General features: G+C 55.3%; 1 protein-coding gene across 1 annotated transcript; it reads left to right on the top strand.

Moving 5' to 3' along the window:
• The first annotated feature begins 1,405 nt into the window (after positions 1 to 1,405).
• On the top strand, positions 1,406 to 24,933 carry EHD1 (EH domain containing 1). Its single transcript, XM_020891790.2, has 6 exons — positions 1,406 to 1,505; positions 2,690 to 3,116; positions 6,660 to 6,757; positions 17,741 to 18,153; positions 23,556 to 23,720; positions 24,174 to 24,933. The coding sequence occupies exons 1-6, from the start codon at positions 1,478 to 1,480 to the stop codon at positions 24,696 to 24,698; spliced, it is 1,656 nt and encodes a 551-aa protein (XP_020747449.1). The 5' UTR covers positions 1,406 to 1,477; the 3' UTR covers positions 24,699 to 24,933.
• The last annotated feature ends 2,503 nt before the right edge of the window (positions 24,934 to 27,436 follow it).

Here is a 27,436-nt window from a genome sequence, read left to right as displayed (position 1 = left end):
AGACTGGTTGGAGGGTAAGCAGGTGACCCACTTCTGCTAGCTGGGAGCAGAGGAGACTTAGCATCACCCAAGACAGGGTTTGGCAGGTGGTGTATGTGAATTTGAAGGAAGAAAATACCGGGAGTGGGGGAATGGCCATCATTTCTGAGCCAAAGGAAAACATTTAACTTCTTTAGCCTTTTGTCAGGGAACCAGGTAAAAACAGAAAGTAAAAGGGGAGAAATCAAAAGTGAAATTGTTCATTCATGTTTGATGAAACCTTCCCACCAAATAGAAACTAGCCTACACAAACATAAAAAAAAGGAAAGAAAGTTAGGACATTTTCACAGCCTGGGGCATCATTAGATACAGTGATCTAGATACACTAGAAGCCACCCAGGACCCAGGTGTCAACTCGGTGAAACTGGGGAAACTAATTTCCACACACTTGAGCCTCGTAAGGGAGAGAGCTCCCTTCTTCCAATCCTCTGAGTCCTTGGAGAAAGTCAAGTGGCCATACATAACCAACAGGGGCTGGTTTCATTTATAAATAACCCAGGAACATTTTGTTGTTTTCAGTTTTTTAGGACTGGGTTTTCCCAGCATACAAGGCTCTAGGGAGACGTGAAAACCATGACAGGTCAGTGTGAGAGCTACTGGGACAAGCTTGGGCCCCCTCATTCAGGCTATTAGACAACCACCTCTTTCAGGTTCCTCAGCCTCAGGCCCTTCCCTGGAACACCCCAGAAGTTGTATCTCCGGGGCGGACCCCTCAAAGCACTATGGAGGAAGCAAGTCCTTTTGGCTTCTAAGGCTGGCCCCGGAAGTCTGGACGGGTGACAACCCTGCCTAGGAGTCTCAATATCCTCTTTTGAGGAGAAAGCCAGAGTCTCGTGGTTTCTGTGTTTTACTGTGATTGATGAAAAGAATGCTAATGAAGTCTCAAATAAAAGCAGTTAAGTCAGAGAGCTAAGATTGCAGACAGGGCTGGAATTACTCAGCTGCTCTCTAATGGGGTGAGGTGGGGGGTGGAGGGCAGGCAATCAATTTAATGTGGTTTATTCCTTCAGAAGGCGCTGAGACCTGATCCTACAAGGGGTGGGGGATCAAACCTCCCATCTGGCCCCCTCTGATTCCCACTTGACTCAGCGCCCTGATATTCTGCTGAGTCTCAGATCTGAGTTCCTGCATCTGTCCTTTTAGCCTGCCAGCCTGCTCCCTTCCCTGATAACAGGTGCCTGATAACAGGTACCCAGCCCTCCAGGTTCCCACACTTCCCAGAAGCCAGAAAGTTGGACAGGAGGCCTTCACGCTCCCAGGTACATTTTAGATCTGTCCAGGAGCACCCCCCTCACCACCACCCCCCCGCCACTTTGGTGTCCTGATACCGGTTACATAACAATCACAGTCCTCGGAGCTCTGACCTCACCCACTGAAGATTCTCACCAGCCTGGACAGCCAAGGGGGCCTATGTGTGGCCCGGGATGATGGTGGGGGAATGAGCCTAACAGAAGAGCCAGGAACTGGTAAGGGCAGGAGGCACAGGTCAGAGTAAAGCATGGTAACTGGTGGTGACCCAGAGAGGAAAGCGGAAGTATTTGGGTTTTTTAATTCCCCCAGAGTTCCCACAAGATTTCACTGTTGCCCCACATTTCCCCTCCACCCCACATAGGGAATTTCTGATTAACTTCCTCAAAACTCGAAGTGCCAGAGGGCCTAACTTCCTCTTCACCCCACTTCCCCACCCTCAGAGGCAGCCTCTTGAGGGACGCGGTATCTTTTTCCTCGCGTGTTCTATGTCATGTGTGTCCTCCACTGCTAGTGCCCAGCTCCCAATTCCTGGCCTGTGGGGAGCTCAGGTCTCTTGCGACGGCTCAGACTTTCCCCACCAGCCTCCTCCCTTCCCATTTTTATTTCCCCAGTCACCACCCCGCCTTGGATAGTGTACTCCCTCAGCTTTCTCCACTACCTCATTCCTGTCTCGCCCTCTCCCAGAGCAGATAAAAGACGAGGGGATGAGAAGGAGTGTCAGGGAAGCAAGGGCGAGAGGAGGAGGCAAGGAAGGGCAGTGCAGACAGGGGACGCATGGCACCAGGGGTTCTCCCATGCTTCTGGGGATTCTGAGTGGGAGGAGGAGGGCCGTCCATTGAGGGAGCTGCGGTGGGGCGCGTATTCAGGGTACTGGGGTGTCCAACTGGGAATCTCGCGGGGGAGGAAGGCGTGCAGACCCATGACCTCCGCGCGCCGCCCTCCCACCAGCCGCCTTCGCGACCGCAGGACTTCCGCGAGTAGCCCCACGAGGGGAGGGGCGAAACAGGTGCGGTTGCCACGGCACCCGGGCCCGGGGTGGGGGTGGGGCCTCAGCGGAACTAGCGGCGCTCGCGAGATTTGGAATCGGCCAATGACAGGCGGGGGAGGGGAGGACGTGGCGCGGAGCGCGCGGGCGGGGCTCCTCTTTCCCTCTCCCAGCTCCCTGCGGCCCCGAGTGGCGGCGGCGCGCGCGCTGGGACGCGCGGCCGGGCCTTATAAAGAGCGCACGGCTAGGCGCGCGTTCCACTGTACCGAAGGGCACTCGGCTAGCCGCGCCGTGCGCCTGCGCAGTGTGGACCGCTCCCCGCCCCCCTGCCCCACGGCCCCCTCAGCCGGCCGGCCCGGCCCAGCCTCAGCTCCGCGTCCTCGCCCGGCTCTCAGCCGCCCCTTCGCCCCGCAGCAGCCAGCCCGGTGTCCAGCAGCATGTTCAGCTGGGTCAGCAAGGATGCCCGCCGCAAGAAGGAGCCGGAGCTCTTCCAGACGGTGTCCGAGGGGCTGCGGCAGCTGTACGCGCAGAAGCTGCTGCCTCTGGAGGAGCACTACCGCTTCCACGAGTTCCACTCGCCCGCGCTGGAGGACGCTGACTTCGACAACAAGCCCATGGTGCTCCTCGTGGGCCAGTACAGCACGGGCAAGACCACCTTCATCCGGCACCTGATTGAGCAGGACTTCCCGGGGATGCGCATCGGGCCCGAGCCCACCACCGACTCTTTCATCGCGGTCATGCACGGCCCCACCGAGGGCGTGGTGCCGGGCAACGCGCTCGTCGTCGACCCGCGGCGGCCCTTCCGCAAGCTCAACGCCTTCGGCAACGCCTTCCTCAACAGGTAGCCACCCCTCTCCCCGGGGGAGGGGGCCGCCGGGGTCCCGACCGTCCAGTGACCACTGCCTCCGCTGTTCTTTGTCCTTAGGCCCCTCAAGACCCCCCCCCCCCAGCGACCACTCCCCGGAACTGAGTTCCCTGCCGCTTTCCAAAGAAAACCCTTACCAAGGGGGTCTGCGAATGGGCGTCACCGGCTCCCGCGGCTCTGTCTCCCCCCCGCCCCCCGAATTTCCCAGGTTATCGGTTTAACTCCCAACCCCCCACCCTGGCAGATCCTAGACTCCTCACATCCCTCAGGTAATCTTGGTTTCCACCTCCTTCCCTAAGGCTGGGCGCACCTAATTCATTCAAACCAACCCCCTCACCCCCTCGCTTCAAGGGTCTGTTTCTTAAGTGTCCTGGAAAAATACAGTGAAACTTTTAGATGTTCACTCTGCTGGTGTGGTGTGTCTCCCCGGGGACCGCTGGTTTGTGGAGGAGGTACCGGGGAGATCTGCTGTGGCCTGCTGAGTTTGGGGCGGCCTGCAGAGGCAGCAGACAGAGGGGAGCCCCAGCACTTCTTCCAGGGGCAGCTCTGAAGGGCGTGTGCTGCTTTAAAGGTTTCTGGGGTAAGGGTCTGTGCTGCCAGGCCGTGGCCCCCGGAGCCCTGGAATGAGATTCCAGCCCCTGTAAACTCCCTAGGATGTTCCGTAACCTACTTGGGCCCCCGTTTCCCAGTTAAATGGGTAAATGAGGGTAACCCTGTAAAGGTCTAACCTTCAGGACGCTATGAATGAAATGCGTCAGCCTGCTCTCTCAGGAGCGGAGCCCTACAGCCTGGTTCACTTTTTCTCTAAAGGAACTCAAGGTCCCAGCTCAATGGGGATTCTAAAATCCCCTGACCCACGCCCCCAGGGGACATACCAAAGGACTTCACAAATCTAAATCTGTCCTGTCTGCCAAAGTCCATTAGAGGAGTGACTTTACGTGCCTTTCAAAGTCCCTTCTGGGGAAGGGCCTAGGAAGGAATCCCTGACTCTTGCCTTCCAGAAGGTCCCCGCCCAGTGTGATCACATTCCTTTCCAGATACTGTCCAGCCCCACAGGGTAGACCAGCTCACCCTCGATCCCAGCCAGTGGCCAGGCTGACCTCCGGGTGCAAAGCTGACCTTTTAACCGAGAAGACAGGCGGGCTTCTGTTGTCTTTTTGCATTTAAACCTGCCTTCCTGTTCCATGGCTTCTGGTGTTGGTGAGTCAGGGCCAGAGTAGAGTAAAGCTCTTGGAGTGAGACTCCTGAAGAGGCAGGGTCCTCCTGGCCAGGAGCCCGCCTCGGAGGGGTACTGGGGTCTGAGACCTGTACCTGTAAACGGGCAGCTGGCTGAGTGTCACTTGGTGGGTGCCGTACAGTCTTGTGGAAAGGTTCCCTGCCAGGCTGGGAATTCTGAGACTCAGGTCTGCTCTCCCGGAGAAATTTGGGAGGCTAGAAGGAGGGAGCTATATCTCCTTCTGCTGGCCTTAGGTGTCCACTATTGATTGTGAGAGCAGACCTTTTTTGTAAGGAGAAGTGGATGTATTACCTGTTTTCTGAATTTGGAGACCTAAAGTTTCAAGGCTGGAAGGGATCTTAGACATCATCTTGTTCAGGAAACCGCTGCTCAGGGAGCCCAGCCGTTGACGAGTTCACCACCAAGCAAGTTAATGCAGCGCCCTTGGAGGGCTGACTGTCTGCCTTTCTGCAGCCAGTTACCTCCTCCTGCTGCTTCTCCCTGGGGAAAAAACAAAACAAAACAGCAGTTCAGGAATGCCGAGTCAAGGAGAGGCACCCTGACTATGCTGGTGCTGCAGGACCCCAGAGCCACGCTTTTATTTCCTTCTGCCACTGCTTCATCGCCAGAGGGTCCCAAAATACTAACGACCTCACCGGAAGGGGCCTCATCAGCAGAGGGTGGGGATGTGGCTTTGCGCTGGAGCCGAGGCCCGAGCTGTGTCAGCCCGTGTAGTACACCAGCGCCGCCGGCCAGCCGGGGCACACAAAGGGGGCTCTTCACTGGCTGACACGGCCTCTCCCGCACCCTTAAAGAGACTCTTTGAGTCATGGACTTGACTTTCCGGCCTCTTCCCCCTGAGTGGCTGCTCCAAGACTCAAATCGGAGGCAGGGCGCAGCCTGGGTACTTGTAACTGGTACTTGTAGCTCGAGATGAAATCAGCACGTCCTTGTTGGTGAGAAAACAGGATGGGACGCATCTACACTGCCCGCTCCCTTTCATGTTTGCAGCCTCACTCCCCGGGTTTTGCAGAGCACCCGATCTGAACAGATGTCACCTTACTGGCTAGGCTCTTGACAAGACCGTTTTACGTATGTTACGTCTCAGAGCCAGCTGAAAATCCTCCCGTTTTGGTTTTCTCTCCGCTGACTCCTTCCCTGGCAGGAGCGCCAGGTCGTGCGGTTTATTTACAGCATATGTGCTCTGCTGCTGGCACAGTGAGGATGAGGCCCAAGCTTTCTTCATCCTGAGGGTCGGCAGCTTCTGCTCGGCTGTGCTTGCAGGCAGCACCTCTCGCCCCTGGCCTGTGGTCACTTGGGGTGGGGCCACAGGGAGAAGCTCATCTCCTCAGATTCCTAGACAATGGGCCAGTATTTTCTTTGCTTGCAGTACCTTTTCTAGAGAAGTGTTTAAAGGACTTCTCTGTGTCCAGTCGAGAATCTCTGGTATCAGATGGGACAGTCCTTCTGGGCTGTTTTGAGCTCGGTGGGAACTCATGCACACAGAGCTGAGCCCTCACCCGTGACCCTGTGGCTTCCTTCCTCCCCACTTTGCTTTGACTTTCAGAGAATCTGGTGTCTGTGCTTCCCTGCCCCACCATCCACCAGCTTGTGTGGTCCCCTGGCTGTCGCTGGCCACCGCAGTACTTTCACCCAAGCAGCTGGGTGGGAGGGAGGGCTCCCTCCCACCATACCAGTCAGCCATACCAGCTGGCTCCAGCAGGTATAGGAAAGGACCATCTCTCTTGGTGTGTGGAAATGTAGCCAGGTGGTTGAAAATCTGAATATGGAATCCCAAGGTCCCCGTTTGTCACTCTTCTCCCTTCCTTCTGGATTTGAATGGTGACTGAGGCTTGTGCGTGCAGTTTTCGCTAACATGTCAGCAACTTGGAAGTTGAACTCTCAAACTCTGGGGGGAAGAGCTCAGTAAGGGAAATGCTGATGTCTGTCAGTTGGAGCAGCTTAACTCGGATTCCCAGTTAAGACAATACGAGCAATGTGCTGGCCACCTCGGAAACCTTTTTTTTTTTTGTCTGGCCACACGGTATGCAGGATCTTAGTTCCCCCACCAGGAATCAAACCTGTGCCTCCTGCAGTGGAGGTGCAGCATCCTCAACACTGAACCGCCAGGGAGTTCCCTCCCCTGGAAACTTAAGACAATAGAGAAACCTCCTTTAGGTTCCTTGCTTCTTAAAGGGAAGCCAGAGGCAGAGATGAGGGAGTACAGACATCACTGCTCTTTGACCCAAAGCAATGATACCCGAATCTTGACCTCGCTCTTCCGGGCTCTTGCTCTCGTGCAGGTTCATGTGCGCCCAGCTGCCCAACCCGGTCCTGGACAGCATAAGCATCATCGACACCCCGGGGATCCTGTCTGGAGAGAAACAGCGCATCAGCAGAGGTAAACAGGCTCTGACATGGCCCGAGGCACCCGGTGTCGTCAGACCATGTCAGGGACACGGGCCAGAGGCTGCTCGAGTCTCTCCCAGCCCGAGTGAGAACCCTTTTCCCATCAGCCTTGCTATCTGCGTGGCGGCTCCCTTTGCTGAGGATACAGGACCTGTCAGGGTGGGATGACAGCCAGCTGTATGTGGTTTTCAAGCTTCCCAGTCCCTGGGGCCTTCTGGAAAGGAGGACAGGATCCTGGTTGGCTGTGAGGTCCAGGTACCCCAGTCAGCATTGCTGCTCTGAATGAGCCTCTGGTTCCCCTGGGGCTCATTCACCTTAGTTTGAAAACTTTGCCTCCCAGAGGTGTATAAATTCCTAGTGAGTCCAGCAGGACTGTGAGATAACAGTTTGACTTGAAAGAACGAGCCAAAAGGAGAAGCTGGCAGGGATCTGTTAAACATTTTGGGCTGTGGAAACATGTTTAAATTTGCTTAAATGCTGTTCATCAGCAGCCTCCCTGGGTGCTGTGCGTGGTGGTAAGTTTTACATGCTGAATATTAGTGCACCAGGCCCATTCTAGTTGTGTAAACTCCTGTCCCAGGATGCGCCTGAACTGGGTTATATTTCTGCTGCTGCCTCTTTCTGTAGAGGGAGGGGAGCCTCGGGGTTTGAATGCTTTCTGGGAGGAGCGTGGGGGCCAGCATGGAGCTGAGCCTGCAGCTGCAAATGTAAAAGTGAAACAGGATCAGCCTCAGAGGGGGTTGAGGACAAGTGGCCAGATTTGTTTATCATTAACTCGCTGGCCTCTCCTGTCTCTCCCCCTTCCCCAGCGGGCTGCCTGGCATTAGTGAGCTTCGCAGCAGAAACCAGCAGTCTGAGATTTGGGAGGCAGTGTGTCTGTGAGGGGGTGGGGGCCCTGTTTTCAGTGCTGAGAAAGCCTGCTGCTCCTTTTTTTTTTTCCTGGCTTGTGGGCCCCTGTCGATATGGGATTGCATCAGAACATGCTGAAACTGCTCTCTTATCTCTCCATCTGGTTTCAACTTTTAGGTTTTCCACCCTGATGATAGTTACACTCTAAGGGCTCAAGAGAGCCGATTTGGGGCCTCTTTGAAAGTGGCGGGGCCAGTTTTTTCTTTCTTATTGCTGTTATTGTTCCAACCTGGTTTTAAGAAAATGCCTGATAAACAAGGCTCTTGTCTTGTCATTTGCCAAAACAAGCCTTGAATATCTGATTAAGTTACTCTTAAAGAGAGAGATCCACAAAAGGGAATTTCTTCTCCATCTCCCTCCAGGACTGAGCTACCCTGGGGGAACTTTCTTTGAGGCTCTGTAGAGTTCTGTCTTTAATGGCCTCGGGGAGTAGGCGGGGAGAGGGGGTCTCCTGACCCCAGGACGTCAGATCCGATTGGTCGGTTGATGAGATGTGAACGCACTTTTGGATGAAGGATAATAATAGGCTTCATAAAAAGGGCTTCCCCAGTGGCTCTACGGTCAAGAGTCTGCCTGCAATGCAGGTAGCAGCAGGAGACACAGGTTTGATCCCTGGGTCGAGAAGGTCCCCTGGAGGAGGGCATGACAGCCCACTTCAGTATTCTGGCCTGGAGAATCCCATGGACAGAGGAGCCTGGCAGGCTACAGTCCATAGGGTGGCTCAAAGTTGGACATGACTAAGGTGACTTGGCACGCACACACACATCCTCCCCAAATGCCACCCTCTTACAACCTTCATAGCTGGCAGTTAAGGTATTTAAGGAAAAGCATTTAGGGTTCTTGTGGTCCCTGTTGTCTCCTAAAAGGGAGCTCAGAAACAGCAGTTTTCCACCAGTGCTGTGAAGTTCCCCTGCTGGGCAGTTTTTGAAACTTCAGGCAGGGGGCTTAGAGCTCAGGGGACTGAGGAGTTGGGTGTATCTGCCTCTTTCTTTTTTTTTTGCCCCCAGTGTTTATTTACTTGGCTATACCGGATCCCCAGTTGCAGTACGCAGGCTCTTCAGTCTTCGCTGGGGCGTGCAAAGTCTTCTTGTGGCATGTGAACTCTAGTTCCCTGACCAGGGATCGAACCCAGGCCCCCTGTATTAGGAGCACAGAGTCTTAGCTGCTGGACCACGAAGGAAGTCCCATGAGTGTCTGTCTTGCTGCACGGGTTACCCTGGCCCTGCCTGCAGGGGTGTTTCCCTCCCCTGCTCCGCTTCCCTCTGCTTCCTCACCCCACCCGTAGAAAGGCAAGCAGTGGTGTCCGGACCTGCTGCCTGCAGGACAGGCACCGAGCAGGGCCTCAGCGTGTTCTCCAGTCAGGCCGTATGCATGTTACCGGGGACCAGGCCGTCCCGGCCCACTTGGTACCCATGCACATGGCAGATACTTGGAGGAAGAAGCTAGCAGGAGACTGCTGTATTTCCCCATCATGGGCAGGAGGAAGGAGGTTGGCTTACAGATAAGTGCATCACTTTGATTGAAGGAGGGCTGTTCTACTGTGAGGGATCCAGCTGATTTTATCCACTGTTTCTTTCCCTCTATAACTCTAGTGGTCTTAAAAGTATTCTACTAAAAGTTTTGGGCTTCCCACATGACACTAGTGGTAAAGAACCCGTCTGCCAATACAGGAGACTTAAGAAATGTGGGTTCAATCCTTGGGTCAGAAAGATCCCCTGGAGTAGGGCATGGCAACCGGCTCTAGTATTCTTGCCTGGAGACTCCCATGGACAGAGGAGGCTGCGGGGCTATAGTCCATGGGGTCGCACGAAGTCGGACATGACTGAAGCGACTTAGCGTGCACTAAAATTTACCAAGTTGGGATTTACTGTGGGCTGTGTTTGGGGTCAACGTTTTATCAGTGGAGAAAGGCCATCGGACTGGACCTCTTGGATGTGCTGGGTATGGCCTCCGGGGTGGTGTCCTCCAGGTGGACACAAAAGCGGTTGGCTTCTCCTTGGAGACCCCATTCATCTGTCGCCGCAAAGGTCCCGTGTCCCCCGGCAGCAGAAGTCAGGGGAGGGCAGTGCGTCCCGGGCTCCCTGGTGGCTGCCCCTTGCTCCCGGGGCCGACAGGGTGGAAAGCAGGTGTTTCCCTCTCAGAAAGATCGGGTCCATAGCACACGTGGGTCCCAGGCAGGCAGCAGGCATTTCTGTGGTCTGCTGACCTCATTCCCTGGAAGTCGAGCAGCCTTCTGGAGGCTAAAATTGGCGTCACTTATTGCATTTACCTCTAGTTCCCACCCTGTTGGCCTGCCCCTTCTGACTTTTCCCCTTTCTGAACGGGGCCTAGCGTGTGCAGGAAGTACTGGGTGGGAGATAAGAGGTGGGGCCCAAGCAGGCCCAAAGCAGTCAGGACCCAGCCCAGGCCCCGCAGGAGACGCCTGAGAAGTGCTGCAGGGAAGAGTAGGGGCCTCGGGGGGTCTTGGGCTGCCCCCCCACCCCCTTGTGCTAATCTCCTGAGTGCCTCTGAAGATAAAGTGCTCTTGTGTCAGCGGACAAAGGTGACCTGCGGGGCCGGCATTCGTTCTTGGGTGCTGCCTGTGTGACTGATACAGGCATTCCAGAGGGCACATGGGGCCCGTGGGGCTGGCGCCTGGGACTCCCAGGCTGCTGGCTGCCGGCATGGCCTGGGCAGGAGTGGGTCTTTCCACTTCGGTCCTCCGTGGGTAGCGGAGGGAGGCGCTCGGTGGAAGCAGGGGCCGGGCCAGGGCACCCCCGCCACTGTCATGGCGAGGCTGTGAGCTGAGCCGCAACTTTTGTGCCTCGTTTCCCCCTCCCCGTGGGAGTGGAGTCAGCAGGGGCCAGTCGTTTCGAGTTGCATTAGGGGATGGAGCTCGGCCGCCCAGTGTCTGCTTTCTGCTTGACCGCGCTGGGAACCAGCGCCACTCGCCGGCTGCAGCAGCTGCCTCTGTCAGGAAGCCGCCGCTCTTCAGATGAGGAAACAGAGGCTTAGCACCATTAAGCAGACTAAGAGGACACGGGTCAGCACGTGCTGGCGCTGGGATCAAACCCAGCAGAGGCTTCAGTGTGTGGGAGGACGGCGCTCTGGGCCGAGGAGCTCTAAGAGCATGGCTCCGACAAGCCCTGGGCCCTGCCATGCCGGGCTCAGCTCTCCGGAATGCGCAGGGTCTCCCCTCTTTCTCTCCCCACCTGAGACCAGATGCCAAGTCCAGAAATGGGCCTGAGGTTCAGGGCTTTGAACAGCAATGCTGAGATTTCTTTCTGCTTTTTTTCCCCTCCCTATTCTCTGCCTCCAGCTAGAAATCTGTCCCCACCCCCAGTCGTCCCTGGACAGGACCTGGGAGCCCTGGCTAAGGCTGGATTCTTACTTGCTCCCTGCTAACTGTCCCTGGATCCCAGGCTCCATCTAAGTTCAGGAGCCATCCCTGGCCTAACCCTGGAGCCCTCTGACCACAGGTGGCCCTTCCTGCTGCCCTTTGCTGAGAGGCCCTGGCCCTGAAAGCTCACTAGGTTTTCTGTAGCCCATTGAACGGCTCCACGAGGCTGCCTTGAAGCCTTGTGAGAGGTTGAGTACTGCATCCCTTCTGGATTCCCAGCACCCCCAGCACAGATGATGGCAGAAGGTTCGAGTCCCAGGTCAGTGCTTAGGAGCTGGGGCCCTCGGGGGCTGCTGCGCCCCCGGGAGCCGCGTCGATAGAACAGGGAGAGCCGCCCAGCCTCCGGGTCCTCATTGATGGCCACAGGAATTTGCATGTGTTAAGCTTTTGCCCCAGTGCCCGCTGCCCAGTTCAGTGTTCCACAAATGTCAGCTGAAGAAAAATACACTGAAAAACCCAGGGATTCCCAGACTGTGATGAGGAAGGCCTTTCTCTGAAGAACATCCCGAGGAGGCTGGAGGAGGGGCAGCACTGACTCAGCAGGCATTTCCCTTCAGACTCCAGGACCTCCTCTGGGGGCCTGGCTTCATTCAGCACAGCCACCCTCCTCAGGGCCTTCCTCTCACTACCTCCCCCCACCCCCCGCCCCTGTCCAGATTCTGGCCGCTCTGCCTGCGGGGGTGTAGGACCAGCCCATGCTGGAGCCCCACCTGTTCTCGGGCAGCTGCCTGCAAACGCTCGGTTTATATTTGGGGTACAAGGCATTCTTCACACATTAGAAGTCGTTGCCCACACAGCCGTCGGAATTTGAGCTTCTTGGGCCCAAAATACAAATCCTGTGAGTAAGAGATTGCAAACATTTACGGAGCGCTTAGGGCGGGTCAGGCACTCACTCAGTCACAGTGAAACTTGCCACCTTCACATTGCAGATGAAGAAACAAAAGCTCAGAGAGTAGAAGGTCCAGGCCTGACTCCAGAGTCCATCCACCCTTCCCCCCGCCCCCCCAACCTGTTCTTTGTTGCTTGTTTCTAGGCCAGATTTATTGAGGTCTGTTACATACGATAAAAGTTCAGCCAAGGCAGCAGTTGTATAACCACTACCACCATGACCGAGATACAGTTTTCATCACCCCCAGAAAGTTCCCCGCACTCCTTTGTAGTCCCTCATCTACATCCCTCATCAGGCAACTGCTGATCTTTGTCCCAAGGTCTTGCCTTTCCAGAAAGTCGTAGACAGAATCATGCAGAATGAAACCTTTAGTGTCTGTATTCTTGCACTTAGCATGTGCTTTTGAGGCTCATCCATCTCTGAGAGCCTGCAGTTTATTCCTTTTTGTAGCTGTTGTATCCTGGGGTGTGGATGTACTGTAACTTGTCATCCATCCTCCTGTCGAGTGACATCTGGGTTTCTGGTTTGGAGCAGTTTTGAATAAAGCTGCTGTAAACGTTCGTGCAGGGTGCTAATTTTAATTTCTCAGTTCTCGAGGCATATGGGGTCTTAGTACCCTGACCAGGGATCAAACCGCTGCCCCCACATTGGAAGTGCCGAGTCTTAACCACTGGACCAGGGAAGTCCCAATTTCTCAGTTTCTTTGGGTAAATGCCTAGACTGGGGAGGCCCCATTCTGCCAACCTCTGTGCTCTTCCCGTAAGAACTGTAGCCCAAGGAAACTCTGAATAAGTCCTCACGGTGTGTATTCTTCACTCTTTAATCTATCTTGTCCTCCTGCACCCCTTCCTCCTGGCCCTGGTGCGGGTTAAGCATATGTGATGGGAGCTGTGGCAAGAAATGCCAAGGCCCACGCAGCTTGAATGGCAGGAAACAAAAGTCGACTGGAGACAAACCCTCTATTGTTTGCATTCTAGAAACTTCTGGAATATCTGAAGCAGCTCTCCCCCCAGCCACTGGAACTAACCTGTGTTTGGAGGGTGCTGGGCAGGGGCAAGGCTGAATCCCAACTCATCCCTCCTCACCTCTGTGCCAGAGGGTGGAGAGCGAGACTCTTGACTGGAAGGCAGACCCTGTCTGGAGGGAGCCAGAGCCACAGGGGCAAAACCCCTGCAGCAGCTGGGACCTGCAGGAGGCTCAGTGGGGACGGGGCCAAGGCGAGGGGCAGGCTCTGGGGCCTCCTGTCTACACACCCATGTAAAATATGCATGAAAGTGTCAGTCATTCAGTCGTGTCTGACTCTTTGCGACCCGATGATCTGTCAATGGATTTCTCCAGCCAAGAATACTGGAGTGGGTTGCCATTCCCTTCTCCAGGGGATCTTCCTGACCCAGGGATCAAACCCTGATCGCCTGCATTGCAGGCACATTCTTTACCGTCTGAGCTACAGGAAGTCTGAAATATGCATAGCATGCGGTTTACCATTTCAACCATATTTTAAGTGCACAGGTCAGTAGCTTTAAGTACATTCTCATTGTTGTACAAACCACCACCACCACCTATCTCCTCCCTAACTTTCTTCCCCTTCCCAAGAGAAAATTCTGTCCCCATTAAAGTACAGCTTCCCTCCCCATCTCCAGCCCCTGGCCCCCATCATTCCACCTTCTGTCTGTGGGTTTGACTCCAGGCAGTTCATACCGGTAGAATCATCCCCCGTGACTGACTTGTTTCATCATTTCATAATGTCTTCAAGGTCCCAGAACTTCCTGAGCCAAGCTTGTCTCTTATCAGTGCTGGCTTTTACTCACACTGCAGGCTCAGCCCTTTCTTTCCAGCTCATGCCCCCGACTGTGTGGTCTGTGGCCTTTGTGGGTGTCAGCACCCTCATGACCGCCCCTCCTGAGATGCCCAAGGCTGCAGCACGGTGTCTGCACTGGTGTGTGGAGCATGGTGTCCTCCTCACTGGGCGCACATGCCTTCCTCTTCTGCGTGGGTTGCTGTGTGTGAGGCTTGATCCTGCTGCCAAGGCTGACCTCTAGGATGTCCCAGAGCCTGGAGGCTCAGTGCCTGGGGCAGTGTTGGGGTCGGAGAGTTCCTTTCTGGATGTGTCCCTGGTCCCAGGACTTGTCACCTCCCACTGAGCCCCTTGGGACAGAGCGCAGACTCAGTCGCTGCTCTCAGCATCCCTGATGTGGGTCGGTCTAGCCCTTTGGTGCCCATGGAGACACACAGGCTGAGGTGTTGGGGGGCCCTGCGTGGCTGCAGCCACATGGTAGGACGTGGTCCTCCACCTGCGATGATGTCTCGAGTCTGAGCATTGAAACCCTGTGCATGACCTGTGAGCGTGCTTGGCCAGCCACCCGGTCTCTCTTACCAAAAGTGTGAGCACTTTCCATATAAACAGGAAATTTCATTCACCTGCAAAAAAATGGGCTTCGCTCTGTTGGCTCCAACTTGAGATGGCGGCGAGTAGCTGGGTTTGCAGGCAGGGTCGCGGTCACTCTGGGCAGGGCTGGTGGACCTGGTGCCTCGTTCAGAGGCGATTCCTCCTCCTCTTTCTCTCGTCTTCCTGCTCCTTTCTCTCTTCTCTTCCTCTCCCCCCATCAGCTCCCCCCACCCCCCCATGCTGGGTGGAGTCCGGGGGTGACCTCAGCTCCCCGCATGCCGTGCTGAGTCCCAGGCCAAAGCTAACTGGGCCTCGAGCCCAGCCCATCAGGGCGCCCCTCTCCCAGCAGCTCGGTTTTGGCATCGCTGCCTCCCCAGCTGTGGGACTCGGGTCATTTGGACTTGTGGCGGTATGAGGATGAACAGTGTGCCGAGGGGAGAAGGGGGGCCTCATTTTTTGCCGAGAGGGAGCAGCCCTTCAGTCCTGAGTCATTGCCTTCTCAGCACTGACCTGCCGTTCCCAGAGCCGGCCATAAAAGGCGCTGGCGGCGAGGCTGGGGCCAGCCCGCTCCCCGCTCCTCCAGGGCCCTGGGGACCTTGTACTTTGGAGCCTGCAGCCTGGCGGTGGCGGGCGGGGAAGTGACCCGGCCCTTGCCCACTGCCTTCATACACCCTCTGAGTACAGGGAATCTGGTAGCCCGGCTGTCCTTCGTCTGCACAGCCCCTGGAAGGCTGATGGCTCCCCTGCCCAGGCTCAAGTTCACATCCACAGGGGCTTTGCTGCCCCCGACTCCACCTCACTCCCACCCTGTTCAAAAACTGGAGGGGGCAGGCGGGCGGGCGGAGCCTCCTGTCAGAGCGTCCTGGTTCCCCGCCCACCGTCCTGTGGTGGGAACGGGTTGCCCTGGCCAGGCTGTGTGCTAAGTCGATGGAAGTCATACATTTGGGGTTTTCCTGAAGTTTCGGTGTCTTCCCACAAGGGTCAGCGCTGGCCTCCGGCCTTAGAGCCAGGCGGTAATGCACCCGGTGACCCAGAGCCTCGTTGCAGGGGCCCTGCCCCCTCTCCCCAGCCTGAGCCTGCCCGACCCGCATGTGGTGTCATTCGGTGCCGGGGCCTGTGCTGGGAGCCCACTTAGTCCTCCCTGTGAGCTTAGGAGAAGGAATTGTAATTTGACTTTTACAGGGGAAAAAAGGTGTAACTCAGAAGTTAAGAACTTCAGGTCACAGAGTCAGTGGCCTGAGCCGGAAGTGGACTCCAGGGCTTTCTTACTAAGGGCCTGCATTGCCTCTGCATGTCCGGGTGCGGGCAGACGCCTGCATGGCTGTGGCTTCAGGCGGGCAGGCAACCCTGGAGCCCATTTGAACCAGGGGCCAGGCAGCCGGAATGTTTGTCTAACCAGGCACAGCTTCACCGCCGGCACGCCCCACACAGCCTGGTTTATCTTAAAGCACCCCCCGCCCCCGGGGAGTGTTCTGGCTGGAGGGGAGGTGGCCCACGAGGCTGGACTCACGTTCAGCCTGGGAGGCTTGGCGGGACGTCTCAGCCCCCGCCTTACAAGAAAGCAGGGAGGACGGCCCTCTCTGTGGCACCGTGAGTCACTCTGGGCCTTTTGTTGACACTTGGACTTTTCTTTGGTCTCCGCCTCTACCTGCTGCTTTGCTGTTTCCTGCCGTCCAGAGAAGGCCTGTTTAAATCCCAGCCTGGTTGGGGTGGGGAGTGTGGGTGCAGCTCTGCAGTGGAAGGGGGGCTGGTTTTTGGCCTGTTTCTGGGCAGTGCCCCAGGCCCTTCTGTACAGGAGCGCTTTCTCTGGCACCTTCTCAGGGGCGTGACTGTACTCTGGGAAGGACACAGTGGTTCCTAGGAGGGCCGGCCTGCATTTGGGGTGGCCTCTGGCCAGCAGGTAAGGAACAAGGGGACTTGCCCAGAGTCATGCAGAGAGTGGCGGCTCGAGGGCTGGGACCCAAGCTTCCAAAGACTCTTGAGCCCTTGTTTCATGGCCTTCCTACCACTCCTTAGTATTCCTAAAAGATAAGCAGAAGTTTTATCTCTGGGGACAGTACAGGTAGAAGCATTTTGAGGTGGCATAATTGTAAAAAGGGGTTACAAATTAAACCAGTATTGCAGAGACTCACAGATCCATTGGCTTCAATGAGGCATCTGATAGTTTGTGTGATTTACAATAGTTCTGTACCCAGAGTAGGTATTCCAGCTCCTGTCCTCCACCTGCATTCCAGTCCCTGGGGAGGGAGACAGGACAAAGGGTTGGTGCGCCTTTTCATGGCTTGTTCGTTTCTGCAGCAGAGAGGCTGGGAAATTCAGTCTGAGGCTGGGGGACCGGGAATTCAGCTGAAACCAGACAGTTCTGTCAGCAGTGCAGCCACAGACCAACAGCCTTAATTGTTGGGAAACAGCGCAGAACAGAGTTGGGAACCGGGGCTTAGTCCAGCCGATTCATTTTAGAGGGGGAAGTGGTTTGTAGCACTTGATAGGTTTATAGAGCAAGGGTCAGCAAATATTTTCTCTTCGGGTCAGAGTGTTCAAAATGATTGGCTTTCCAGGCCTCGCGGTCTCTGCCACAGCCGAGGCCTGCTGCCATTAGCACAGAAACAGCAGAGACAGTGCAGGTGAGCAGGCTGTGTTCCAGTAAAGCTTTATGAGACAGGTGGCGGGCCACATCCGGCCCCTGAGCTGTAGCTTGCCAAGCCCTGTTGTAGAGGATGGAGGCCACTCCGGCAGAGCGCGGAGCCCTGGACAAGCGGCGGCTGCAGGTCTTCCTGCTCTTAGCGGTGGCCGCCATGCGGGGGCACCCAGCTGGTAGCGCCCAAGTCCGTTCTCACCGCCCGGTGCTGACCTCTGCGCTCGGCCTCCTCCTTGCTCTTGCCATAGCTGTACCCACTTTAGGACTTGGACTTCATGAGTTTCTTTCCATTGTTTGGGCTTTATTTTTCTCTATTTCTTTTTTTTTTTTTTCATTTCCATTATTAAGGGCTTCCCTTGTGGCTGAGCTGGTAAAGAATCCACCTGCAATGCGGGGGAGCTGGGTTCAATCCCTGGGTTGGGAAGATCCTCTGGAGAAGGGAAAGGCTGCCCAATCCAGTATTCTGGCCTGGAGAATTCCATGGACTGTATAGTCCCTGGGGTTGCAAAGAGTTGGACACGACTGAGTGACTTTGACTTTCACTTTCCATTATTTGTTTGTAAAACACCTCTTAGTGCCAGATGCTACATGGATGAGGGCGTTACCATGGTGGGTACGGAGGTAGGGGGTGCCTGACTGACCCACTGCCCTAAGGGTGGTGCGCTGTCCACAGGAGTCCCTTCTGGAAACTTAGGCTGAGAAGTGCCAGGCCAAGTCAGAGATGGGAGCCATCAGACCCCCAGGGCCTCTGACCCACCCTTTCTCTTCCGGCAGGGTATGACTTCGCAGCCGTCCTTGAGTGGTTCGCTGAGCGGGTGGACCGTATCATCCTGCTCTTCGACGCCCACAAGCTGGACATCTCCGATGAGTTCTCAGAGGTCATCAAGGCCCTCAAGAACCACGAGGACAAGATCCGCGTGGTGCTGAACAAGGCTGACCAGATCGAGACGCAGCAGCTGATGCGGGTCTACGGGGCCCTCATGTGGTCCCTGGGGAAGATCATCAACACCCCTGAGGTGGTCCGGGTGTACATCGGCTCCTTCTGGTCCCACCCGCTCCTCATCCCTGACAACCGCAAGCTCTTCGAGGCTGAGGAGCAGGACCTCTTCAAAGACATCCAGTCTCTGCCCCGAAACGCCGCCCTCAGGAAGCTCAACGACCTCATCAAGCGGGCGCGGCTGGCCAAGGTAGACGTGGGGGGAGCGGCCGTGGGCCAGGGCGCTCTGGGGCAGCCGCTCAGGGCCCTGGGACTGGATGCCCCAGACTCGGCCCTGCATTCATTGCCCACACTGTGCCATGCCTCGTCTGAATCTGTCCTCTTGTGCACCCGTGGGTGCAACCTCTTCCTCACTGAGATTCTTTTTAACACATAAACATCAAAACAAGAAGATGCCGCTCTACTGAGAGGCGGCCTAGGGAGTGGAGAGTGGGTGGGGGAGCCACTCGAGGCCTCATCGGCTGCCCCCCCCCAGGGCCTGCAGAGTGCTGAGTGCCTGCAGCACATGCCGGGTGCTGGGGCTGCAGTGGGAACTGCCAGGTCCCCACTCTCCCAGCATTTGTCCGCCGCACGGGGGAGAGCAGAGGACGAAAAGAAAGCAGTTTATTTGTATTGTCTTGGTTGCTACGGAAGTGAGTGGCTAGGGAGCTGTCCTGAGGAGGGTGGACCAGACGGGGGCGGGGGGACCTGGGTGGGAAGTGATGCTTCAGCTGGAACAGGAGGTAGTTCATGGAGAATTAGGGCGCAGGCCTGCGGGCCCAGGGAGACCACTGGCTGGCCTCCATCCCGGAGGCCTTGTAAACCATCCCTTCCCTCCATGGAAGCTCAGGGCCTGCTAGCATCTGCACACAGCATCTGAATTGCTCGAGTTTGGAGCCTCAGTGCCTTGCTGACCACTTCACAAGACTCCGTGGTCTGGGAAGGGAAGGTTAATGCTGCCAGTGGACCCTTCAGACATCGAGGAGCAGAGCATGTTCCCTTATGTGTCTGTGTTCACACACTCAGTCGCGTCCAACTCTTTGCGACCCTGTGGACTATTGCCCGCTATTCTTGTCTGTCCGTGGAATTTCCTAGGCAAGAAGACTAGAGTAGGTTGCCATTTCCTTCTCCAGGGGATCTTCCCACCCCAGGGATGGAAACCATGTCTCTTGCGTCTCTTGCTTTGGCAGGTGGACTCTTTACCACGGGATCAATGGCATGTTCCCTTAGGACATATGATTTTGAATAATGCCGCATCGTCAGCATCTCTAGGGGCAGGCCCTGTCCTGGGAGAGACGGGTAGCCCCCAGGCCGTGCTCCTGCCCCCACGGAGCTGACTGCCTGTGTGTAGCCCAGAGACTTTGGGGCTCTGTTGTGGGCCAAACACAGTGACTCAGGGCATCCACTGTCTGAGGCCTGAATTCAGGTAGCTCTGGATGCTCCCTGTCCCAAATAATGGGCAGTTGACCCTTCATCCTTCACCCCTTGGTTTGTCTCCATCCTGGTTACCCGGAGTGCCCCAGGACCAGTAGATTGAAGCTTGCTAGAAGCACAGGTTTCTAGGTCCTAGCTCTGCCCTACTGAACCGGAATCTGCACTTGGACACGGTCTCCTGTGACCTACTGTATGCTTAGTAAAGAGGGAGAACCCTGCCCTGGAGGACTCAGGGCTGCTCGGTTCTCTAACTGTCTCACTTCTGGAACCTTCCTGATGAGTGAGCTGGTTCTGAGAAAGGAACCCATTAGAACATCCACGTAAGTGGCTCCTGGCCTCAAGGGACAAGTGGCGTCCTGAGCTGAGGAAGAGTGTGGTGAATGGAGGGGAGTGCTAGCCTCCTGTTTCCGGTCCAACTTCTGTTTGGTCGCAGGAAAGGACCACGCCACCGCCGCCCCGCCCTCCCCAGCCTCCAATCCAGCCAGGGCAGGGTTCTCTCCCAGCCTCTCAGGACAGAACGAGGGGCAGGCTTCAGGCCCCTGCCCATTCATCTGCAGAGATGGTGTGTGATGGCGTGGCCCTCGGGCACATTGAGTCACCGTGCCTGGAAAGCCCCAGCCTCTCTAGTTTTGTCCTGCACCTGCTGTTGTGAGACTGTTTCCTTTTCCTGAACTGAGTTGCTCAGTCTCTGCTGGCCTGTAACGAGCAAAGCTGTGACTGTGACCCTGTGACCAACCTGCTTCCCTCGGCAGTTCTCAGCCAGGTTTCGACCCTGCGGGGAAGACAGGGTCAAGCCAGTGGAGGGGTTTTTCAGGGTGGAGTTGGCAGGTCTGGGAGAAGAGGGCGTGAGGCTGGCTGGCCGCAGCCCTCCTTGCTGGATGCTGCTTGGCAAGGCGACAGGATTAGAGGGCTGTGCTCTGGCCAGGTTGCCAGTGTTACTGCCCACTGTAAGGAAGGGAGGGGTGTGCCACCCTAATTGGCAGGATGTATGTTAGATATTGGCAGTATGAAAAGGCAAAATGATACGATACTGAAAGAGGAACTCCCCAGGTCGGTAGGTGCCCAGTATGCTACTGGAGATCAGTGGAGAAATAACTCCAGAAAGAATGAAGGGATGGAGCCAAGGCAAAAACAATACCCAGCTGTGGATGTGACTGGTGATAGAAGCAAGGTCCAATGCTGTAAAGAGCAATATTGCATAGGAACCTGGAATGTTAGGTCCATGAATCAAGGCAAATCAGAAGTGGTCAAACAGGAGATGGCAAGAGTGAATGTTGACATTCTAGGAATCAGCGAACTAAAATGGACTGGAATGGGTGAATTTAACTCAAATGACCATCATATCTACTACTGTGGGCAGGAATCCCTTAGAAGAAATGGAATAGCCATCATGGTCAACAAAAGAGTCTGAAATTCAGTACTTGGATGCAATCTCAAAAACGACAGAATGATTTCTGTTCGTTTCCAAGGTAAACCATTCAATATCACGGTAATCCAAGCCTATGCCCCAACCAGTAACACTGAAGAAGCTGAAGTTGAACGGTTCTATCAAGACCTACAAGACCTTTTAGAACTAACACCCCCAAAAAGATGTCCTTTTCACTATAGGGGACTGGAGTGCAAAAGTAGGAACTCAAGAAACACCTGGAGTAACAGGCAAATTTGGCCTTGGAGTATGGAATGAAGCAGGTCAAAGGCTAATAGAGTTTTGCCAAGAGAACACACTGGTCATAGTAAACACACTCTTCCAGTAACACAAGAGAGGACTCTACACATGGACATCACCAGATGGTCAACACCGAAATCAGATTGATTATATTCTTTGCAGCCAAAGATGGAGAAGCTCTATACAGTTAGCAAAAACAAGACCGGCGCTGACTGTGGCTCAGATGATGAACTCCTTATTGCCAAATTCAGACTTAAATTGAAGAAAGTAGGGAAAACCACTAGACCATCCAGGTATGACCTAAATCAAATCCCTTATGACTATACAGTGGAAGTGAGAAATAGATTTAAGGGACTAGATCTGATAGACAGAGTGCCTGATGAACTATGGACGGAGGTTCATGACATTGTACAGGAGACAGGTATCAAGACCATCCCCATGGAAAAGAAATGCAAAAAGGCAAAATGGTTGAGGAGGCCTTACAATTAGCTGTGCAAAGAAGAGAAGCGAAAAGCAAAGGAGAAAAGGAGAGATATTCCCATTTGAATGCAGAGTTCCAAAGAATAGCAAGGAGAGATAAGAAAACCTTCCTCAGCGATCAATGCAAAGAAATAGAGGGAAACAACAGAATGGGAAAGACTAGAGATCTCTTCAAGAAAATGGGTTCAATAAAGGACAGAAATGGTATGGACCTAACAGAAGCAGAAGATATTAAGAAGAGGTGGCAAGAATACATAGAAGAACAGTACAAAAAAGATCTTCACGACCCAGATAATCAGGATGGTGTGATCACTCACCTAGAGCCAGGCATCCTGGAATGTGAAGTCAGGTGGGCCTTAGAAAGCATTACTACGAACAAAGCTAGTGGAGGTGATGGAATTCCAGTTGAGCTATTTCAAATCCTGAAGGATGCTGCTGTGAAAGTGCTGCACTCAATATGCCAGCAAATTTGGAAAACTCAGCAGTGGCCACAGGACTGGAAAAGGTCAGTTTTCATTCCAATACCAAAGAAAGGCAATCCCAAAGAATGCTCAAACTATGGCACAATTGCACTCATCTCACACGCTAGTAAAGTAATGCTCAAAATTCTCCAAGCCAGGCTTCAGCAATACGTGAACCATGAACTTCCATTTGTTCAAGCTGGTTTTAGAAAAGGCAGAGGAACCAGAGATCAAATTGCCAACATCCGCTGGATCATCGAAAAAGCAAGAGAATTCCAGAAAAACATCTATTTCTGCTTTATTGACTATGCCAAAGCCTTTGACTGTGTAGGTCACAGTAAACTGTGGAAAATTCTGAAAGAGATGGGAATACCAGACCACCTGACCTGCCTCTTGAGAAACCTATATGCAGGTCAGGAAGCAACAGTTAGAACTACTGGACATGGACCAACAGACTGGTTCCAAACAGGAAAAGAAGTATGTCAAGGCTGTATACTGTCACCCTGCTTATTTAACTTAGATGCAGCTTACATCATGAGAAACGCTGGGCTGGAAGAAGCACAAGCTGGAATCAAGATTGCTGGGAGAAATATCAATAACCTCAGATATGCAGATGACACCACCCTTATGGCAGAAAGTGAAGAGGAACTAAAAGGCCTCTTGATGAAAGTGAAAGAGGAGAGTGAAGAAGTTGGCTTAAAGTTCAACACTCAGAAAACTAAGATCATGGCATCTGGTCCCATCACTTCATGGCAAATAGATGGGGAAACAGTGGAAGCAGTGTCAGACTTTATATTTTTGGGCTGCAAAATCACTGCAGATGGTGACAGGAGCCATGAAATTAAAAGATGCTTACTCCTTGGAAGGAAAGTTATGACCAACCTAGGTAGCATATTAAAAAGCAGAGATATTACTTTGCCAACAAAGGTCCATCTAGTCAAGGCTATGGTTTTTCCAGTGGTCATGTATGGATGTGAGAGAGTTGGACTGTGAAGAAAGGTGAGCGTCGAAGAATTGACGTTTTTGAACTGTGGTGTTGGAGAAGACTCTTGAGAGTTCCTTGGACTGCATGGAGATCCAACCAGTCCATCCTAAAGGAGATCAGTCCTGGGTGTTCATTGGAAGGACTGATGTTGAAGCTGAAACTCCAATACTTTGGCCACCTCATGTGAAGAGTTGACTCATTGGAAAAGACCCTGATGCTGGGAGGGATTGGGGGCAGGAGGAGAAGGGGACAACAGAGGATGAGATGGCTGGATGGCATCACCGACTCGATGGACATGAGTTTGAGTAAACTCCAGGAGTGGTGATGGACAGGGAGGCCTGGCGTGCTGCGATTCATGGGGTTGCAAGGAGTCAGACACGACTGAGCAACTGAACTAATGTTAGATACACTTAACTAAGGTACTGAGTTTAGATAAAGCCTGAAACATCTAGGAATAGCCTTGTGGGAATTTTCTAATCTTCAGTCATCCCCTCGGCTGTCCTGATGATCATGCATAACTTGATCAGGCCACGCCCTGAGAAGGTGTCCAGGAAGCACCTGACTCTGCCCCTTCCCTGTCTTCACAGGTCCACGCCTACATCATCAGCTCCCTCAAGAAGGAGATGCCCAATGTCTTTGGGAAGGAGAGCAAGAAGAAAGAGCTGGTGAACAACCTGGGTGAGATCTACCAGAAGATTGAGCGGGAGCATCAGATCTCCCCTGGCGACTTCCCCAACCTCCGCAAGATGCAGGTACGGCCACCCCCTTGTGCCCCGGGAGTGGGCTGGTGAGGATCGGAATGCGGAAGGCTCGGGGCACTGGGGCAGTGATTCTGGAGGGAACCCCAGCTCCACGGTGTGGGGCCTCCCACAGTGGAAGCAGCACCCCACCCAATCGGAAGCTGACCTGGGGAGAGGTGGACCCAGGCCATGACACCTCACAGGGGAATGTGGTGACTCACCCAGAGGGGTAGGGAGAGGGTGGGGCTGTGCCAGGCACCCCAGCCTCCTCCCAATTAATTCTTGCCTCAGTCCTGCTAGGAAGGGACTGTTTTTACCTATGATTTAAGAGATGGGGGAGCCAAGATTGAAGTGGTTGGGGCCATGGAGCCAGCTCTTTTTGCTTGGGGACCCTTTGCTGCACCCGCAGTGCCAGAGCCCGGGAGGGCCTGACCCAGGCCTGTCCGCCCTTCCCTGCCCCGACAGGAGCTCCTGCAGACCCAGGACTTCAGCAAATTCCAGGCCCTGAAGCCCAAGCTGCTGGACACAGTGGATGACATGCTGGCCAACGATATCGCCCGGCTAATGGTGATGGTGCGCCAGGAGGAGTCCCTGATGCCTGCCCAGGTCGTGAAGGGCGGTGCCTTCGACGGCACCATGAACGGGCCCTTTGGGCACGGCTACGGCGAGGGGGCCGGTGAGGGCATCGACGACGTCGAGTGGGTGGTGGGCAAGGACAAGCCCACCTACGACGAGATCTTCTACACGCTGTCGCCGGTCAACGGCAAGATCACGGGTGCCAACGCCAAGAAGGAGATGGTAAAGTCCAAGCTCCCCAACACAGTGCTGGGGAAGATCTGGAAGCTGGCCGACGTGGACCGGGACGGGCTGCTGGACGACGAGGAGTTCGCCCTGGCCAACCACCTCATCAAAGTCAAGCTGGAGGGCCACGAGCTGCCTGCCGACCTGCCCCCGCACCTGGTCCCGCCCTCCAAGCGGAGGCACGAGTGAGCGCCCCGCCACCGGACTCCGGCACCTCAGTGCCCGGCCAGGTGGAGGCGGTGGGGGGAGGGCCCGCAGCTCCCAAGACCATAAAGACTGAGTGCTGTTTGCTCAGCTCGCAAAGGAGAACCACCATCTTTCTCTTAAGGCTGCTCCTGGGGAGGCAGGGGTGATACTCGTATGTGAATGATGGGATTTTGTGCATAAGAACTATGGATATTTTTAATATATAACGTTAGAGGCAGCGCTCTTTCTTGCCTCCTCCGTCTGGCAGCCCCACGAACGCAGGGCCTTTGTCCTCCCGTTCTCACCTCCCGAGGAGGGGGATCGCCCTGGCTTGCCCCTCCTGCAGCTGCGGCCTCTGTAGACAGGGACTCAGGGTCCCTGTTTGTTTCAGGCTGAGTCGCTCCTCAGGCCAGTGGCTCCCTTCCCCAGCCAGCCCGGCCTCCGCCCGCGGTTCAGTTGGTTCTGTGCCTTCCTCCTTCCCTTCCCGAGGGCCCCCTGTCCGCAGGCCCTGCCCTTGCTCGCGCGTCCCTCTGACTTGGCATCACAGAATCCAGGCCCAACTGCCCTTTTTGCAGGGAGTCCGGGGGCACAGGGCGGATGGGGTGGAGAATGTCTTCCAGAGAAATACGTAAGCTAGTTTTTCTTCTATAAAGTAACCCCTTTCATACTTGACTGAATTTTCCGGTAACTTCCGGCCACTTGTTCAGAAGCTGTGAGTTGTGTCTCCTTCCCCACACTCCACTCAGGAGCCACGGGAGGTGGGGTGCATGCGGCGCGCACCCCGCCAGAGACCCCAGAGGCGGAGTCCCCTGCTTCATCCTCTCTTTCCTGGAACATTCTGGCACCTCCCTGCCCCACTTTGGTGGGCGGCGGGTCCTCAGGATCCTAGTGTGGCTCGATGCTCCAGCCTGGGCCTGGTGGCCAGAGAGACCAGGGACGGTCCAGCCCTACCCTCTCCCACCTGCCTTCCTCCTAAGGATGGCTCCACTTGGACGCCCTCAGAAGGGCGCCCCTAGGCTGAGTAGCCCGAGCCCACCGGGGCCAGTGGACGTTCCCGTGGGCCAGCGGTTGGCCTCCAGGGCTGCGATCACAGAGCCCCTGTGGCAAGGGCAGCCGGCTTCCCACCGGCACCCCGTCAGGGGTCTCAGGGACTCCTTCACTCTGACCTCTGACCTGGCCCACCCTCCCAGTGCTGCTCTCTAGGCCTCCACTGGGTCCGCGTCCCCAGGAACTGGCCTCCTTACCTGTAGCGGGCCTCGGCCCCCACCCCACACAGTGTCAGGAGGATGGAGGTGGCTGCCTCGTTGGGAATTCACTGTTGGAAGTTTCAGAGGCTTAACCACGCTTGCCTGTGGGGAGATAAAGCAACTGAAGACACGACTTTTTTTCTTGCATTAAAAAAAGTTAAATTGTGCTGAAGCTGGCTTCTGGCTCTGAGATGTCTCTTCCCAGGGCCTGCTCCCCACAGTGCCTGTCGGGGAGCTGGCAGAACAGCCAGGGGGTGGGGGCCAAGATACCAGCAGAGACAGATTGGCAAGCCCAGCTGGGTCAGGCCTGCAAATGGGGCCAACAACCCCCTTTCCTTGTGCTCGGTGGGGGCTGAGCAGGAATCGTTTATTTGGAGGAAAGATGGGGTGAAGAGGTTGGGAGAGCCTCTGATGCCTGGGGAATAGGCTTCCCTCGCCCCCAGGGGTTGGGGGAGCAGGCGCCCCCACCCCCATGATCTTCACCACATCACCTCCAACCTGGGCTCCGCCCCAGCCGTGGACAGACAGGTGGGCGCCCACGGGCACCTGGGGGGGGGGGGGGGCAAGCAGACACAGAATACTGGGCTCTGTGCTGGCCCCAGGGTCGTTTAGAGACAGGAAAGGCAGTACTTTGAAGGCAGACCAAGCAGATAACACCAGCAACAAAACTACAAAGGGTGGAGCCAGCCAACGTCACAGATGGGGGACTGTTTGTACCCGCAGAGGGGAGGGTGACAAATTGGAGCCGATGCCGAGGAAGTGCAGATTTGAGGTGCAATTGGGGTGGAATCCGCTTCAGGCACGTTTGTGGCAAGAAGCAGGATGTGAGCAGGTGCCTGTGGGTTTTGAGGGCCAGGCTGAGTACACCACTCAGAGGGTTGACCCTGATCCTCCTGACCTGGAAGGTCAGCATTCTCTGCATTTGACAGCCAAGAACCTGAGACTCAGGAGAGCTTGAAGAGCAAGTGTGGCGGGTCTGCCCAGCTCCAAGAGCATGCACACCACCAAGTTTCCAATAGAAATAATTCTTTAAGAGGAAAAGCAAAGCTGACAGGTCACTGCATCCCCTAAAGCCTGCAGCAGTAGATGCAGGCTTGAGAAACCCACCTTGAAGACTAAATGTCACTCAGGCCTAGGATCCTGAAAGCTTGGGGCAGCCCCTTGATTTCTAGTCACTTGAGAGGCGGAGATGCTTGTCCAAGCTATTAAAAAACAGGACTGACAGGTTCCCTTGTACCTTGAGTGTGAGAAGTGCTGTCTGGCCACCTGGGGGCTTCCACCCCTGCATGTCCCAGCCTGGGAATGCTGCTCTGAGGCTTGACCAGGGGCCAAGGGCAGCCCCAGAATTCATGCCTTGGTTTGGGTTTTACAGGTGGGGGAGTGGGGGAGTCCTCTCCCAGCCATGATGGGGTTCAGGAGGGCCAACAGGTGTGGACTGAGGTGTGGCCACCCTCCAGGGAGGGCCAGCCTCCACCCTTTGCCTCCTCCTCAGCT

Source organism: Odocoileus virginianus, chromosome 28 (genome assembly GCF_023699985.2).
Source record: "Odocoileus virginianus isolate 20LAN1187 ecotype Illinois chromosome 28, Ovbor_1.2, whole genome shotgun sequence".
Taxonomy (NCBI): domain Eukaryota; kingdom Metazoa; phylum Chordata; class Mammalia; order Artiodactyla; family Cervidae; genus Odocoileus; species Odocoileus virginianus.
This window is presented reverse-complemented; position numbering and strand designations above follow the sequence as displayed.